Genomic DNA, 10,705 nt, shown 5'->3' with positions numbered 1-10,705 from the left:
CCAGCAAATTGAACACTTCTTCAAAATTGATTTAAGGTTATTGGTATTTGACTTTAATATGAATAATTGAGAAGGCAATTGGAAGATATGACCAATAGTTAAGGATATTAGACCCCAAACCTATAAGTTTGATGACATTGTGCTTATTTGGATTAGCAGAAAAACTAATAGGGCGACTGATTGGATTGCAAATCGATCAAAAAGGAGAATGTGAATTCAAAATTTGGTGTTAGCACCTCCATCATCCTTGGTGCACATTTTGAGCAAAGATGGTAAGGTCATTGTTTTCTTTTTAAAGCTATAGTCTTGATATAAAGTTACATGTTTTGAAGGTTTGATTGGTTGCAATGATAGATGTATTTCTTACAAAAAATTAAGGCTTGATTCTCAAATTGGGGCTAATTTTTTTAAGGGTTGCTTATATAATGGCCAAACCTTTTAAAATAATCATACAATGACCTAACCTTTGCAAAAGTGCTTACATGGAGATCAAACTTTTCAAAATGGTCAAATAAGGGCCGAACCTTTTTAAAAGTGCCCAAATAAGGGCATTTCAAATATCACATATCAGGTTTCAAATTACATTTTTATTATTTTCTTCTTCTTTTTTCAAGTAATATTTGATTAAATTATTATGCATTTTATTCTAAACACGTCAATATTCATCTAATATTTACTACAAACTAAGTTGAAGTGTGTGAAATTTCAGCATTTTGTAAAGGTTAAGCCATTATATGATCATTTGAAAGGTTTGGTGTTTATGTGAGCAATCCCTAAAAACCTAAGCCTAATTTAAACATTTAACCAAAATTAAATATTAAAATTAAAACATATTTTTTTTAAATAAATAGGTTTAATTAAAATACTAAATTAAATAATGATAATTAATTAACTATGACGAAACCTATATATTAGTATAGGATTCAATTCCAACATGAGATCTCAACATTCTCAATGTCACAAACGCCTTTATTCAAAGAAGAAAACCATAATGGTTAAATTTCATGGAAGTCCTTGTATTATAAGGACTATATCAAATTAGTCCCTCTATTATTAAATAGTTCAATTAAGCATTTATATTGTTAAAAGAAAATCAAATAAATCCAAATTGTAATGGACTTAATATTTATAATATAAAAAACATTTTGAAAAATATTTTTTTCAATTATAGTTCAAATCTCAAACAAAAGATTTCATTTACAAAATCAGAAAAACTTTAACTATATTAACCCCGTTAACTAGTAAATGATATTTTTATATAGTAAATATTAACTCTATTCCAATTTGGTCTTATTTAATTCTTTTCAATAGTACAGGGACTAAATTGATTCATTTAATAATAGAGGAATGAATTTGATCATACCCCTATAATAGAAGTACCTCTCAAATACATTCACCAAAAAATAATAAAGCACACTCCATGTTGCGCGCGTGAGAATCTGGTACAGTATTTCCTTTCTGTTCAAAGGCAAGTCTATCCCAGGAAAATAGATTCCTTAGTTTCAGTGTCATTTAAGTGACTGTAATCTAAAACTTGAGATTTGTGCCATTTATTCTCTACAACTTATAATCAAAATCTAAAATTTTCAAGACCCAGAATTTTTCAGATTATCGATTTTTAATTAGATTAATGTAATTGAATAAATTATTAAAAAAATATTTTCAAAAAATCGATTTAATTATTTTGATGGTTAGATGCAATTGCTCTGACTCTTTATTTTAAATCAATATCTATTTTCGATTTAATTGATATTTCAGTTAATTCTCGATTTAATCTGCTGATTCGATTGAATTTTGAAATCAGTGTAAGAAACTTAACATAAAGAAATACTATTCGCAAAACGAAATAAAAATAATAAAAGAATTTGTCAAAGAAGCTAGTCACATAATATTTAATTACAATATAACTCGAAATTAAAATCTCAAAATTATTTTTTGAGATTATTATTTTCCCATAAGATCATTTTAACATTATTGTGCTAACATTTATACAATTACTATTCCAAAAAAAAAACTTGAAATAGGAAAATAAATTGCAAAAAGCCTTGTCTATTTTCAAAGGTAATTAAGAAAACATTACAGTGGGCAAATTACAATTGTGAATTTAAATATAAAACCATAAATAAAAATAAAGGGGAAAAAATGACAACAAAGGTGAAGATACCTTCGGAAATTTCTCAGCACAACTTTATGACAGCAAAATTTGTTCATTATTGCTACAAATTGTAAGTGGCTGAGATTATGACAAGTTTTTGGACCGACTAATTTAATAATAATAATAATGTACTCCCCCAAAAAATCTTTAATTAATTAATTAATTAATTTTTCTTCCCCTCTTCACCGCCTTCTTCCAAGTAAGCCTTCTTTCTCCTATCAACACCAGCAAACAAACAAATCACAAGGAAAAACGTGGCGTACATCCCATGGACCTTCCAATTAGTCTTAGGCGGTTGATGCAAAACCACTCTATGAAACACCGCCACGTAGTAATGCAACCCGACGGCAAACCCCACGAATATCTGACCCAAACCCAACATCTTGGATCCGAGACCCGACTCCGTCGAGAAAACCAGTATCAAATACATCAACAGCAGCAACAAGTAAAGCACGTACCCAAGCGTTTGAAGCACTTGTAAACCCACGTAGGTCGACGGCGAAGTGGCGTAAAAGAACTTAAGCGGCTCAAGTCCAGTGACGAGGGAGGTAAGACAAAGGATTGAAAAGTAAATCGAGAGGTAAACTTGGATGAAGATGAGAATCTTTTGGAGTGAAAAATAAGCTTTGATGCGGTTAAAAATGAGGGAAACTAATAGTAACGGGATTAAAAGGAAAGCACAAGAGATTACAGTAGCAATGGTGGGAGCATGTTTGTTGCCGACATATGGTTTGAACTGTTTGGTGAACTCTTTGTTGTATTTGTTGATGTAAACTTTCGAGGTTGTCGAGATTTTCTCCAAGTCCGGTATAAGTGTTTGCTGGAACTTAGCCGGTAGATCCCGGAACTCCGACACCAAATCCGATTCATCATCGTCGTCTACCCAACTGGGTTGCTTCTTTTGTTGTTTCTGAATCTGGGTTGTTGTCGGTTTCTTTTCAGGTTTTGAAGATTGACCCGGTGTTTTCGTGGTTGGTTTGTTCTTGGGAGAGCTTAATTTGAGCAGATCCGAAGCTTTTGGTGTTGTGGAATTCAGTTTCTTCACCTTGGAAGTTGAATTAAGCTTCTTGGGAATGGGACTCGACACCGTTGGCTTTGCAGTTTTGGTCGAGTTGGTCGGTTTCAAAACCTTGGTTTGGTTCTTGGCGGACAAATTCGACGTTTTGGTTGATACATCCAATGATTTAACGAGCTTGGTTTGGTTCTTGGTCGATACATTCACTGATTTAACCAGCTTGGTTTGGTTCTTGGTGGATACATTTGATGGTTTAACAAGCTTGGTTTGATTCTTCTTGTTGGAAAAATTGGAGCTTTTCTTCTTCAACACCAACTGTTCATCTTCTTCTTCGAGCTCCAACAATCTTCTTCCACCGCCACCAAACCGAGTGGTTCGAAGCTCGTGGCTATCAACAATGGAGGTACAAACCAGCAACGAAATCAACATAAAGAAAGCAAGGTAAAGCAAAAATACCTTACGGAAATTGAAGTACAATAGTGGAGCCATTGTTGGTGAAAACAGAGAGCTCTCTCTATGCCTTTGAAAGATAAAAAAAAAAGATCCAATGATTTTTTTCTTTAAAGGCTTTGGATTGGATCTAAAAGTATTGAACTAAGAAAAAATAAAGAAGAGATAAAAGGGAAAAAATAAAATAAGAGTGTTTATATATGGGTGTAGATTTACGTGAAAGGGTAATGAGGGACTTTAATTGAAAAGTGGGAAAATGATGAGGTCACACTCACATGGTACTAAAGTGAAAATTGTTAAAAAAGGTGATGAAAAACCAAAAATGTATGCTTTAATTACACTATTAAACGCGGCTTTCGCACTGTCCCCCTCGCTTCTTATATTGCTTCACTATCTCACTCTGTCAGTAAAAATATGGTTTTATTGTAAATTAGCCCCTAAACCATTCTTCAATTCCTATATTGGTCCTTAAAGTGTTTTCAAATGTATCATACAGCATCTCATAATAAAGTATTAATCGTCATGATATCGTTTTTTGATAAATTGATGGTTTAGCGTCTAAATTTGACCAAAAAAAAATTTAGGGATCAATCTAGGAATTGAAGTAGTGTTTTAGGGGTAAAAAATAATTGTTAAAATAAAGGTTAATTCACTAGGCATTCTCCCACTATTCTGCATATTCTAAATTGGTTTGTAAAATTTTAAAACGATCCGGTTATGACCTTGAAGTGTCACCATTGTATGAATCAACAAGGGGTAGGTAACGGGTTCAATCCCTTTAATTTGGTGAAATTATCTTTTAGGTCCTTAACATTTGTAATTTTATAGTTAATAAAATGGTGAAAATTTTGTTTAAGCCCCCAAAATTTTACAATTTAATTTTCCCCTCCGACTATAAAATTTGTAGCTTCAACCCTATCAATTATATCTCTCCATGAGTCTGATTGTCAACTTAAACATTAAATGTGAATTTGTAAATCTAACGTGGGTCAAATTATTAGGAAAAGATCCACCTCGTATTTAAGTAAAAAAAATGCTTTGGAGTTTAGGCGACGACTTTTACTTCACAGATCATCTTCCATTCCTTACATAGTGGAAAATTTTGACTGATTTTTGGGTTGAAAAAGAAAATTGCTCAGAATAAGCCAAAGAACCAACCACCTTTCTTATTAGGGTTGATAATTAATACCCTTTTGAAAGGGACAGAAGAAGACAGTCCTACATTTTTACTTAGGAAAACCAAACCTTCATCTAAATTGTTTGGACATTGATAATATTGGTGTTAGAAAATATTTTTGAAGTAATCGGAATTAAATTGTATATTTTTATGATAGTAAAAATAAAATTTTATTATTTTTAAAATGATAAAATATAATTTTACCATTACTAATTTAAAATTTTATAAATTATAATACACTAAATATTTTCTCTAACATTAATGAACTCTTAAACATTTTTGGAATGGTCAGATAAATGAAAAGAATACTAATAATAAACCTAAACATTTTGCCTAATCCCACTACTAGTTGGGTTAGTTTGACCTAAAAACTAAAAGGTACTTTTGGTTACTACGATTTCAATGGGTAAATGAAAAACTTGAATGAGAATGGTATTCAGCGGCTGTTTTTGACTCCTTTTTTTGGGGTTTGACCTTTGTGTTCCATTATTACATTATACAATCGCTTATGCAGAAATAACAAAACCCGATGTAAACAAATGGTTTCCAAATTAAAGCTGAAAATTCAATGGATTCACTCTTTTTATGCTAGAAGTTACAATGTCCGATGTGGGACTTTAGGCTGGGTTCTCACTTCTCATTGAATTCTCAAATATATGTCATTTGTCAACTCACCTAGGCTAGTTTATTATTTCAGTTCACAAAATGGAATTCAAATTTTTAAAATACAATAATTACATGTTATACTATACTTTTGTATCAATTGAATTAAGACTGTATCAATATATATTTAATATTAATTTTTAAATAAATAAATTTAGAGCTAAAAATTAAATTATTGGGCTAAAAAAGCATGAAAGATAAAAGAAAATATTGAAAATAATCAAAAAGTCACAAATATAGGCGCGATATATAACTAAACTTTCAACTTTAACTTTTAGAGATTGTTCTACTCGATGTGTCAAAAAATTTAATGCATAAATTAGGAGTCGTAAATTGATTTTAAAAATCTAGAGTCAAATTATACTCCTAACTTTGAAAAGATTACAATATCTTAAATTTCTTTAATACAGATAAAAATCCTTTGATTATTCTCTTTGATGGAGTTTCAATTTAATGGTTGTTTAGACTTGATCTTTGAAAGATGTGGTTTGCTTCAAGGGTCATCGAGACTTAATCTTAAATTAATAATATTCGCTTCAAGGGTTGTCAAGACTTGATCTTAATAATGGCTTTAGGGAGAGTTTGGATCCAAAAGTCGTCAAGACTTGATCTTGGATGGTTGAACCTGCTTCAAGTGCTGTGATGGCTTGCTCTTGAAATAGGTTCTAACCTCCTTCCTTTAGTTGAATCGAACTGATGCATCATTCTTCAAATTTTCTTCAAGTTCTTGAGTTTCTTCAGATACTTTTGCAGAAAATTTCTGGACTTCTTGAACTGGTGATGTGTGTTGAATGGTTTAGAGGTGACCCCTTTTTATAGTGCGAGTCGGTCGAGTAAAAGAGAGTTCTTGAAGAATTTAACTTCTTCATTTGAGTATTCTACAAAAATTAAGCTCTTTTTTATTTATTATTTTTCTCATATTAATATAATTAATTAGAGATAAAATCATTCTTAAAAAATATGAGTTTTCTTGTAACACCCCTAGCCCATATCGGTCGCCGAAATAGGAATTATTTAGACACCCTAGGTACATGCCGACGCAAAAGAGTAATCATCACCACATTTGAGTTCCGGAGCGTTGTTGGATGCTGAATCGGCGATCAAAATTAAAGTACCTAACCTGCGCACGGAAAACAAAACCGTACGCTGAGTAAAACTCAGTGGTATTTCTATAATCCGAATATTTAAAGACAATATAATATAATATGTATATTTTAATTATAAGCACATTTGAATATTTAAGACCACATTTATTCATACAATGGCATTAGCCATTCAATATTCAATTCATAAATACATCATTTCATACCATTCTCAAATCTCATCACTTGCTATTTAATAGCTTTTCACAATTTAATATATATATCATTTAAACAATAATATTATTCAATCCATATCCAATTCATGAATACGTAATTCATGTGTCTCATTTTCATGTTTCAATTCACTATCCCATTTTCATTCACATACAATATCATCTAATATCAATCATAGTACTATTTTATTTAATTACCCCTATTAACACGACTCGGACTCGAACTGATACACGGATCCAACCAACACACCAGTTTGGCACCAGTGCCTCATCGGATAAATCCGAAGTAATAACTGCGCCCAACGCTATATAAATTTGGCACCCAGTGCCTCATCGGTTAAACAGAAGTAAATTGGCACCCAGTGCCTCATCGACTCGAAGTTGAAGAAATCTCTAAACTCTTCCAATCCTATGACATGTCATCTATATTCGACTCAGCCCCATACAATTAATAGGGTTTAATTTCACTTTCGAAATACAACCAATATTCAATTATCATATTTGCACATATATATTCATTTCAATTCAAATAATCAATATATTCATAATATATATATCAATTCAATCCATTCAATCAACTTTTAATTCAATTCAATATCAAAGTGTCAAATACTCGCCTCAACATTTACCATATGCATTAAATAAAAAATACAACAATTAATAACTAGTTTCGAATTATAAAAATACAAACCAATAATTTCAAGCCATTCCACGTTAACTTTATCTTTCCCTTTTTTAGTTGAGGATTCTGGTACGGCGTTAGCTACGGAATTAAAACAATTAAAATTCATCAATACAACACAATTCAATTTCATATTGAATATTTCAATTTTTATTCAATATTTGCCTAAATTCCAATTTAGTGCCTAAACCGAGACTAATTTTTATTCTTCACAATTAATTCTATATTTTCATACAATTTCCACTTTAAACTAAATTTAACTCCCTATTTTTCACTTAAATCCCTAAATTTTTATTTTTTTCACAATTTAGTCCCTATTACTCAAAATTTACAGTTCATTCTACAATTTAATCCTTTTTCATTTCTAACTTAAAAATCTATCAATTTAATCCCTAATACTAAAATTATTCAATATTAACAACACTTAAAAACTCAATAATTGTTAAAATTTCGACATGTATCGGGTAATACTTAACACCGAGATTCCAAAAACATAAAGATTACAAGAAAATTGGACTAAATTGACTAACCAATTGAACTTGAAATTTTAAAACCCCTAAGCTGTATGTTCTTCTTTCTTTCTCTTTTTCTTTCTTTTTGTTTCGTTTTGCTTTTGTCTTTCTTTATTTCTTTTATTACTATAATATATATTTATTTAAATATTAAGTAAAACATATTATAATATATATTTTAACTTTAATTTGTTAATAATATATATAATAATAATTTTACACTTTATGACGCCTCATTAAAGAACAATGACATAATTGATTCTTTAGTCCCTTTAATTTTTCTTTAATCTATAATTCAACTTTCACCTTATATGCAACTTAGTCCCTATACTTAATTACTCTTAATTCATGCAAATTCACTTAACCAAAACCTAATTAACTACACAACTAGCTTCGTAAATATTTATTAAAAATATTTACGAGTCCAATTTACAAAAACAGAGTCCCGAAAATACACTTTTTGACACCCCTAATTATCGGGACGTTACATTTCTATAAAAGAATTTAATTTTATTGATTTATCTCTTTATTAACAAATTTCAACTTAATTAAAGAAAAATAATAATGACAGATGATGAATCTTGGTGGTATAAAATTTTCTCCCTATACATTTTGGTATAATCAATTAGGTCATTCCATTGTCGGAAAAATTGTAATTTTTTAGAAATTTTGAGGCATAATCTTGATTGGTAAAGGTGGAGAGTTCAATTATAAAATTATGGTTTTATATTCTACTCTATGAGACCTTTACAACGATATATCATATGCTCAAAATGGTTGAGTGATGAATGAGAAATTGATGCTCAAAGTAAGCAACTTGTGAATATTTGTTGAGGAAAAGAAAAGCTTAGATCCCACATTGGTTAAATATCAAGTGTGAGATGTGTATATATATGAGAACCCACTTTAAATATAGTTAAATGATTAAGTTTGAAACATTGTCTTGTGCATGCAGGTCCAAACCTATTAGGGTTGAAGTGCACACCTACACGATGCGGGCGATACAAAATGTCAAGCCTATACAAAATTTGATTTAAAAAGATGTAGATTTTTTATCCTTATTCATGAATATTTCTAAAATTCGGTGATAGAAAAATGCAATGTTTGTTCGTTGATCACTGCAGAGGTGCTACTGCTTCGATCATTGTATTGTTATATCCTGGGAGACAGTTGACCAACGTTTCTCTAAGTATCGTAGGAGCGGCCGAATCTGTCTTAAGGAAACTGTGTAAAACATGTCTCAACATCTAGTAAAACTCGATTCTTCTTTTCAATTTTTGATTTTCGTTATGTTATTTATTGATTTTTCGTATTTGATCATTTAAATATAAATTATTTAATTTAATTTAATTTATATATAAATATTTGTTTATTTATATTAAATATGTATTCGCTAACGTGTTTTGTCCAACATCCATCAACTTAGTTATCAATTTTGTGAATTAAATGGTAGTTTGGATATGACAAGTCGCATATTTAAAACATATAGATCAAATCGTAAATATGTGTACATACTGCATATATAATTTAAATTTGACATTTAAAAAAAAAGACAATGTGGAGGGCTAATTTTTTTAATGCGTTAAATTCAAACTGTCTAGTCAATAGGTACACAAGCATTTACAATTTCATCCATATGTTTTGAATATACTATTTGAGCTTGCAATTAGCAACCAAGCTGTAAAGTCAAACCAGGAAAAGCCTCAGAGTTCTTCAACTACAAGATTGTTTAAATTAATTTACATCCCTTCAAAATCTCTATATACATTTGTTTTGTACGGTCAACGAAGCTCCTATCACTAGAATAATGGCATACACATTACACTGCCAACTAAGATTCCTCTCAAGAGCAAGAAATGGGCGACATTGTTATCACTTCCACTATCAATTAGAACATTAAAAAAACAATTAAAAAGAAAAAAGAGAGTAAAACATGATAAAGAAAACAGGACCAGACATTCAATTTTTGGGCATGCATGTTCCTCCAGAGTTTCAGTTTGTATTATTGACCAAGGATATAGGAGATAATTTTTAATTGGGTAAATGTGTTACAGAATATGATGAAGATCTATCTAAAATTATTAAAGAGGAGAGACCAATAGTTGAAATGGTTGACTTTAACTACCTTGATCTGCATACATAAATTATTCTCATATTGGAAAATTAATTGAAAAAATAAACAAGTTGTAGGCTCGAGACAAAGGCCAATCTCTAAGAAAAGAAAAAAAGGACCAAATATTGAGAATTTGGTGAGGATACTGGGACATGAATAGGGTCCCATATAAGAAAATTGTGTCTACTGCCATTTGCCTATCATAAAATACCAATATGGTTCTTGGGTCACCCAAAAAATAGGTGAAGGGAAGGACTAATACGTAAGTTTGATATTTTTTAGGGTAAAATATTAAAATAGTCACTTTTATTTACTTTATATTACATTTTAGTCACTTATGTTTGAAATATTACGTTTTAGTCACTTATGTTAACATGTTGTAACATTTTAGTCACTGAGCCGTTGATTGCCATTAACAGTGTAAGGTAAGCTGATGTGGTACGTTAAATCATCATTTCAAACAAAAATTTTAGGTTAATTTATACAATTGGTCCCCATATTTTTTTTTGTTTTGAGCAATTTAAATTTTTTTCTTTTATGTTATTTTAATTTTTTTTCTTTATTTTCCATTATGTTCTGCTTCTCCCTTTGTTTTCCTCCCTTCTCCATCTCTTTTAACGCAA

The 10,705-nt window shown here is 30.3% G+C and overlaps 1 protein-coding gene across 1 annotated transcript; it reads right to left on the bottom strand.

Annotated features, from left to right (window-relative positions):
• Positions 1 to 2,033: 2,033 nt before the first annotated feature.
• LOC107950465 (uncharacterized) lies at positions 2,034 to 3,965 on the bottom strand. The gene has a single exon (XM_016885312.2). It carries the CDS (start codon positions 3,657 to 3,659, stop codon positions 2,319 to 2,321), a length of 1,341 nt encoding a protein of 446 aa, XP_016740801.1. The 5' UTR covers positions 3,660 to 3,965; the 3' UTR covers positions 2,034 to 2,318.
• Positions 3,966 to 10,705: the final 6,740 nt, after the last annotated feature.

This window comes from Gossypium hirsutum, chromosome D03, assembly GCF_007990345.1.
Source record: "Gossypium hirsutum isolate 1008001.06 chromosome D03, Gossypium_hirsutum_v2.1, whole genome shotgun sequence".
Classification (NCBI taxonomy): domain Eukaryota; kingdom Viridiplantae; phylum Streptophyta; class Magnoliopsida; order Malvales; family Malvaceae; genus Gossypium; species Gossypium hirsutum.
Note: the sequence above shows the minus strand (reverse complement) of the source record. Positions and strands in the feature narration are given on the sequence as shown.